At 57.8% G+C, this 7,299-nt stretch overlaps 1 protein-coding gene and 1 long non-coding RNA gene across 2 annotated transcripts in view; both read left to right on the forward strand.

The window, feature by feature from the left end:
- Positions 1–177: 177 nt before the first annotated feature.
- The window catches only part of RTN4RL1 (reticulon 4 receptor like 1), a 78,469-nt gene continuing 71,347 nt past the window's right edge, over positions 178–7,299 (forward strand). The window contains exon 1 of the mRNA XM_077749857.1: positions 178–311. Within this exon, the coding sequence (XP_077605983.1) occupies positions 299–311 (13 nt within the window). The 5' untranslated portion in view covers positions 178–298. The remainder of the gene's footprint in view (positions 312–7,299) is intronic.
- On the forward strand, positions 1,495–4,350 carry LOC144219769 (uncharacterized). The gene is made up of 3 exons (XR_013331494.1): positions 1,495–1,577; positions 3,022–3,370; positions 4,058–4,350. It is a non-coding gene; the product is annotated as an uncharacterized LOC144219769 (long non-coding RNA).

Below are 7,299 nucleotides of genomic sequence, written 5' to 3' on the forward strand. Positions count from 1 at the left end.
GGGAGGCAGAGGCAGGCCGCCGGCTCCGCGGAGCAAGCCGCTTGTCCCGGAGCTGAACGAGCGCGCCGGGCTGCCAGGAAGCGAGCGCCGCGGTTGCTAGTGGGCGCCGGTGCCCTGGGCGCGGGGCTCGGGCTCACCATGCCCCTGAGGGGCCTGGCTGCCGGGCACAAGCGGATCCCCGGTTTGCCCCCGCCTCGACGCGCTCGGATTAGCTGCAGCCGGCGCCCAAGGATTTGAATCCGGACTCCAGGAGGGAGCGCGCCTAGGCCGACCTCGGAGTGGCGGCCCCACGGCCAACATGCTTCGCAAAGGTGAGTTGGAGCTGAAGGGGCAAGTTGGAGTTGAGTGTGTTCGGGGCAGAGCCGCGAGGCCGGGAGCCGCCCGAGAGCTCCCCGGCGCCCGGGCTCCTAGCCGGGGAAGCAGCCGCTGGCGGGCTGGCGGGCTTTGTGGGGACGCACCTACGGAGGGGTTGCTGCTGGGGCTCAGCCCCTGTCGGTGACCGGTTGCGAGACACGGGGTTTGCTCCATGGATCAAGCGGCCAGGCCTAGGGATCTGGCTCAGCGAGGTCATTTCGAGACCACGCTGAGCTGCCCGCGATGGAAGGGGAGGTGGCCTTCTGGGACCTTTGCTTTGCCATTATAAAGTTTTGCAGTTGCAGGCTCCATCCCCTGCGCGGGCACATGCTGCCAGTTCTGCCGCTTTGGAGGTGCCGGGTGTAGCCCGCGCCCCAGTGCGGCCAGCGGTCAGTCACCGCGGGCCCGGGTGCTCACTGCGAGCCCTAACTGCTCAGGCGGGGCCCGGACGCGGGCACCTTCCCTGCAGTCCTGCTTTGGGCCTCAGGGATGGGCTCTGGGTACCCAGCAGCCGAGGGAAGGTGGCCAGCGCCTGATGTCCGGTTCTTCAAACTTTCCTCTCTGACTGGAGCAAAGACATGCGAAGGCGGGGGGCGCGCGGGCGGCGTGCGCGGCCGATGCCAGGCTCAACTTGAGGAGAGCTGGCCCCCACCGAACCACGACCCTCTCTCTCCCTCCGCCGCCCGGCTCATTGCAGAGCGTTGCAAAGTTGGCGCGGGTGCTGGGGAAGTCCCGCCGCGCCCCCACGTGGCTGCCGCGCGGGGAGCTGTCCCCAGGGCCCAGGGAGGGCACCTGACCACGCCGTGAGTCCGCAAGCCCCGTCTCCAGCCACCCCGGCTTCTGCGTCTGCCTCCCTCCCTTCCCAGGTCCGGGCGAACCGCGGCGCTCCGCTGGGACCCTCCGGTCCCTGGACCCGGCCGGGTGGCCGGCGAGTCGCGGCGCCTGGGTCTGGCAGCCGGGGCCCTGCGGGAGCCGGCTGAGGCGGGAGCTCAGGTAGCTGAGGGGCCTGATCCCTGCGCTCAGCGCTCCTGCCTTAATCCGCCCCTGTTTCCATGGCAACAGACCGAGGTGTCGTAAGCACTGGATTCTGACCTCACAGTAGGATGGGAAAGGAGAAAACGGGCAGGGGGAGGTGGCGGAGGAATGGGAAGCGAAGCCCCAAGATGGGCGGAGAGGAGCAGGTGTGGGGGGCATGGAAGGGAGCCCACAAGCAGGTGGGACAGGTGGGTGAAGAAACCACACCTTCGCTGGTGGCAGTAAAGGCTCTGTGGTGGTCCCGGCTTGCTCAGGCCTACCGGGAAGCCTGGGTTGCCCCATTGTGTCAATAGTCACAAACTTGTGTGTGACTTGTGCCCTCCACGTGGGCCTGGGCAGTGCGGGGGAAACGCTGGCTGCCTTGTACTGTGGTGTGGGAAAAGTCTCTGCGGCTCTTTGGAGAAACCACTTTACTGCTACACCCGGTTCCTTTTCCCTGCAGAAAAGGACTAAAAGTCCTTTCAGCAGCCAGCGGTGCTGGCCTGAGTGTCTGCACACAGAGGGTGCTTTTTAGAGACCAGAGCAGAAACCCGGGTCTGAGAAGCTTCGGCCTGGAGGGTGCAGACTTGCCCTGGCGCATAAGGCCTCCCAGGCAGTTTTAAAAAGCCGCCATGTCCGGGTTGCCTGGTTTGTGATGGAGATAATAGAGGGGAACTGACATCTCATTTTCGTTGTGGCCTGTTGTCTTTTGGCAGTTTATATTTTGAAGTGAGCCACAAAGCAGCCCGTGCACTTTATTTATATGGCTTAGGTGCCCAGGGAGGCTCGAGTAGCCTCCGGGAGCCTGTCTCTCCCATCCAGAGACCCGACCTGGAATGAGCCCAGTGCATCCTGGGGGCCACTCCCCGTGGCAGAGGCTCACTTACCCCGCTCAAGAGGTGGCCACTGGAGGCTTGGCAGTCATGTGTGTTCACACTCGGGCTATTTTTCCCTTCCTGCATGGCTTGGTTGATGAGAGAGGTCCTTCCAACAAAGAGGTTTCCACCTGGATTGGGGGGTGGGGGGAACAGAGCAGAAAAACCTTTTGATGGGCTATGCTCGGCTCCAGTGGTCTGCAGCCTTCTGCTGGGACATTGTGTGGGCAAAGGACTTTTATTTCGGTCCTTTGCTGGGCATTCTTCTCTCCCTGTCCCTGATTGTGATCACTAGGACTTGTTTCTTTTGCACACATGTATAAGACACTCGGATGCTCTGTGTGGGTTCTAGGTGTGTGCTGAAAGCCAAAGGTGTGCTTGAGGCCAATGCCAAGGGAGGTGGCCATTGAAGTTTTTGTTTCTCGAATTGTTCCCTAGAGCTCCAAGCAAAATGTTACAGGATGGGTTCAGACAATTGTTGCAGCCTCCCTGCCTATCAGCGGCAGAGCCCTGCATGGGCCCTGGACCTGAGGGAGTTTTACAGTCTGGATTTGGGAAGGGGTTTGAGAAAAGAAAGAGCAGCCATCCCTAGGTCCTGGGGGTAGGGCGGAAGAGAAAAACCCTCTTGTCTGTAAAGGGTTGGGCTCATGGTCTTGACAGTGGAGTGCTTTGTGGATTTAGGAGGCTCGGTGGTCTGAAGCCCCAGAGGAGGAAGGCGGCGAGTGCAGGCATTAGGTCATGAGGGTCATTGCTCTGATTTCTGATTGTCCTATTACAGCAAGGTGGCTCCCGTCTCCTGGTAGGACATTTTAGCAATCACACGTGCTGCCTTGTGTCCCTTAAGGAGAGGACTCCACTGGCCACAGCCCCACCTCTGTGAACCAGAACAGCCTGAGTCGTCACTGGATCCTGCTGCTGACAGTGCTGGTAGCTGAAGGCTTCAGCAGCTGCCTGGCCTCTTTTCCATCTCCTGGCCTACCCTGGCAGAACCAGGGATATAAAACGCAAGCTTCTGGTCAGAGATGAGAGGCAAGCAGAGCAAGCCAGGCCCCGAGCCACCCAGCACCATCCAGAAAGAAGGAGCAGCCTGCTGGGGGTTTTGTTTTGCCAGAAATGGCCTGCTTAAGGTCAGGATCTATGGTTTTCATTTTTAGAGCTCTAAAAACAGAATGCAAATCAACAGCCTCGGGGCTAATAAAGAACCTATCCTTAAAGTTTTTGTCTTGTTAAGCAAGGAAATAGAGTGCCAAATAGGCTTTGTTAAGTGGCAGTCTAATTAATAATTTAAAATCGTGTAGCTGTCTTTCATTAGAATTTATCTGTACATCAACCACAAAATCAGTCAAACACACTCATTTATAAGTTAATGCCATCTTTGAATAATTCAGCAAGAGCTAGATTAAGGTCTCCAATCCAGTAAGATGCATTTTGTTCTTTTGGTTCCCATAGCCTGATGGCCTGGCCTGGTGGCTGGATTGGGTCTCCTTTGTTTGAAGAAGAAGGGGAGGCGGAGGAAGGGACCATGGGGTGGTCAGGGCTTCGTTCGTTTGAACGCAGAGGTTCCCCAGGCGACCTGAGAGTCTCCGCGGGGCCAGGTGTAAGCAGGCCCCATCTCTTGGAGGTGTCCACACCGTGGCCCTCTTTAGCTCTAATCCAGAGGAGAAGGGAGGAGTGTTCCACAGACAGCCAAGACACTTTCCTTTCCGCTGCAGAGGAAGTGTAGACGGGAAATACAAGAGCCCTGCTGCAGAGGGTTGAGATATGAGGCTGTTGTATCCCAAATCTCAGTGCAGAAATGGAATTTGTCTTCCCAGCCCAATCCTGTCCCGCCCAGGGGACGCAGCCTGGTGGACCCAATGTGACCAGAACATCTTCTATCATTGGGAGCCTCTGGACTGCTTCTCTCCTCAAAGCTCCTGGTCCTCATGCCAGAAAAGAGAAGCCAAGAGGAAGAATTTTAGGGGAGCACCCGGACGCATCAACAGAAGAAGAGAGGCAGGGAGAGCTGCTAAATAAAGCCCATGCATGCATTTTCTCACCCGTAGCCAGAATAAAAGCAAGGAAAGCAGTGCATTGTTTCCCTTGTGAGCTCCCACCACACAGAAAATGTGTTTTGGTTCGATTCCTGTCATGCCGATGCGTGGCCAAAGCCTCACTGCAGCTCTCAGGTCCATTTTCGACAGACAAACTGTTCCGAACCCAAACTTGCAGGATGGGCACACTGGCTTCTGCACCGCAGGAAGGAATCCTGGAGCCTGCGGTCTCCGTCTCGGGCTGCTGCTCCTGAGCCCCTGAGCCCTCTGGAGGGTTCAAGGGCACTATTTATGGACACCGGGTAGATAACTGGAGCAGACGGTGGACTTGACACCAGGAGAGGTTCTTGGCCAGGTTTGAAAAGGGGAAGTCTTGTTAGGAAGAGGAAAAGGCAGGGGAAAGGGTAGGTGTCTGTCCCCTGACCTGTGGCATAGTTGAGCAGATGAGGCTGAGGACGGAGGCTTGTGGGGCGAATCCAACTCTGAGCTTTGGAGTCACAGCCTGAAAAAGGACAGAGCAGAAGTTCCCTTGCTGGAGATGAGAAGGAGGGGGCAGGCATCATGAAGGATGTCAAGAACGGATCTGTTTGGTACCATCTGCAGCAAAGTAGTGGTTAAGGTTAAAACAGAGAGGAGATGACAGGGAGAGAACAGATGGCCAAGGAAGCAAAATAGCTGGTGAAACGGGAACAGAGCCTCCAGGGACAGCAGAAGGCAGGACCTCTGCGCAGAATGCCGGAAGCAGCCCTTTCTCGGGTGCGCTGGCCAGGCCACCCTGAGTAGAAGTGAGTCAGAGAGAGGAGTGGGGCAGGGACTTCAGGCTGAGGGCTTCCTCAGGGCCTGGGAGAAGACCTAGGGAGACATGCGCTCCAAGCTTAAGGGGGCCCAGAGCAGGGACTTCCTTGGATGCCTTTGAATTGGGGAGAGGAGACACACTGACTTGGTGTCCATCACCAGGGCAAGGCAAAGCCACCTCGGGTCTCAGAGCGTGCGTGGTTGAACCCACTGAGAGGAGATATGGATGCTAGCTGGAAAACGGGGGCAGCAAAGGTCCACTTGTGCCAGTCCCGGTCCATGCAGTGGCAATAGCTGCCCGTAATCACTGATGTGCCAAGCTAGGTGTACTCCACGCCTCATGTCGTCTCCATAATCACCCTTCGAGGTCAGTCTGTACTTGTCCCTGCTATGCAGATAGGAAGCTGAGGCACAATAAATGAAGTCCCTTGTCCTGGGCCACTCAGCTGGCACACTGGTGCGTTAGAGTGCAGTCCCAGATCTGTCTGCCACCACACTCTTTCACTTGCTCTCTTAACCCCTAAGCTGCGCCGTCTCACGTGCCCATCTGCCTTGAATTTCTATGACATTTGTCTTGCGGGGTGCTGGACACTGATGAATCGTTTGTATCTTGTTACAGAGCTCCCTGCTAGTTGCCGTGCACTCCCCTTCTGGAGTACCCCCAGGAGCATCTCTGGCTGGTACCTGGGGCTCGGGGACCCCGAGTCTCCATCCCACCAGTCCTCCTCTTCCCTGCCCCTCTTTGAATGGGGCCAGACACACCCTCACCTACTGCCTTCTGCTGTGGTTTCTTCATTACACACAGGGGCCAGCGGCCCAGCACCTGCTTTCATGCCCTTGAGAAAGGCTGGGACACGGTTTATTTGGGGGCTGGATCTTCCCCCTATGTTGCTCTTCCCGGCTAACCTGGTAGACCTGTTAACAGCCACGCTCCAGATTGGCTGGTGCTTCTGTGGAGAGCAATGGCTCCAGGATGTGGCCCAGGTGGTGGGTGGGCCACCTGTACCTGCCTCCCACCTCTAGGGTTCTCCCTCCCTCCTGGGGTGGTGCTCCCAGGGCCCAGCCCTAGCCTGTTAGCTGGACTGTAATCCAGAGCTCAGAGCGGTCTTCTAGAAGCGACTTCGCCCACCCCCTTCAGACCATGTTTGAATCCGCCGAGCGAGAGCTCCCATCAACCATGGTGAAGCAGGGTGTCTGATCTCACAGATTCGCTGGTGCTTCCGAGCCTGTGATTATTGTCTAATCAGTCAGCGAAGTTGGGATCCAAAACAGCAAACAGCCCTGCTATCTGATTCAGAGGAGTTGCTCTGGAGGCCTCTGTGTTGGCACAATATGGTATGTGTGTGCGTGTGTGTGTGTGTGTGCGCGTGCAGAAACACACCTGGCAAGCGTGCAACAGGCTCCGGATGTGTGCGAGCCAGAAGTCTGCTGAGTGCACGTGCCGACCTACCGGCCCTGGAGCCTACGTCGGCGCTCACGCCTCGGGTCCGCTGGTGGTGCCATTGGTGAGCTGGCGAGCTGCTCAGCGGGGGGTCCAGGGGTGAGTGAGCCAGTGCTCCGGGCATCACATGGCGGTGACCAGGCTCCAGGAGCTGGCATGTGGCTCACCCACACGGCTGGGGGCACTGGGTATTTTCTAGGGGCCAGACCTCCTCCGGCCTCGGAGATGGGTGTCTTGGGAGCTTCCTGGGCTGATTCCAGAGGGCGGGGGGCAGCATGGTCCGCGTGCGTCCACGGGAAATTGAGGAAGAGCCTTCCCTGCAGCAGGAGAAAAGCTGGGCTCCCGCTCTCAACCCACTGAGGTGGTGTGAAAGTTTGCTTCTGCCTCTAAAATTGCCCTCGCAGAGCCTGCCATCTCTCTCTGGGCTCTCGTGCCAACACATAGTGAAGGGGGCCTTTACATATGCTTATAGAGAGAGATTCATGAGGCCCTGGGGGGAAAATTGGCATTCTTCTCGCAATGATTTATTTATAGGGCGATTGGATGGTGGGGATACGGAGGCTAAGGTGCCTCCATTAGTGAGAGGCGCACAAGGCAGGAAGCCTTGCTCTGTGTTTGACATTTAGTGGGGCGACTCCTACCAGGGAGCTGCTTTTTCCTTTAGAAGGTTTTGCCTTTAATGTTCTATTCATGGGCTTGTCTGAGCAGGCTGGGAGAAGGAAGGAGCCTGCGGGGCGGTGGGCTACCCGGCTGAGGCCGGCCCGCCGAGGCGGGGGCAGGGCCCGGG

This window comes from Crocuta crocuta, unplaced genomic scaffold (genome assembly GCF_008692635.1).
Source record: "Crocuta crocuta isolate KB4526 unplaced genomic scaffold, BGI_CrCroc_1.0 scaffold149, whole genome shotgun sequence".
NCBI classification, from domain to species: Eukaryota; Metazoa; Chordata; class Mammalia; order Carnivora; family Hyaenidae; genus Crocuta; species Crocuta crocuta.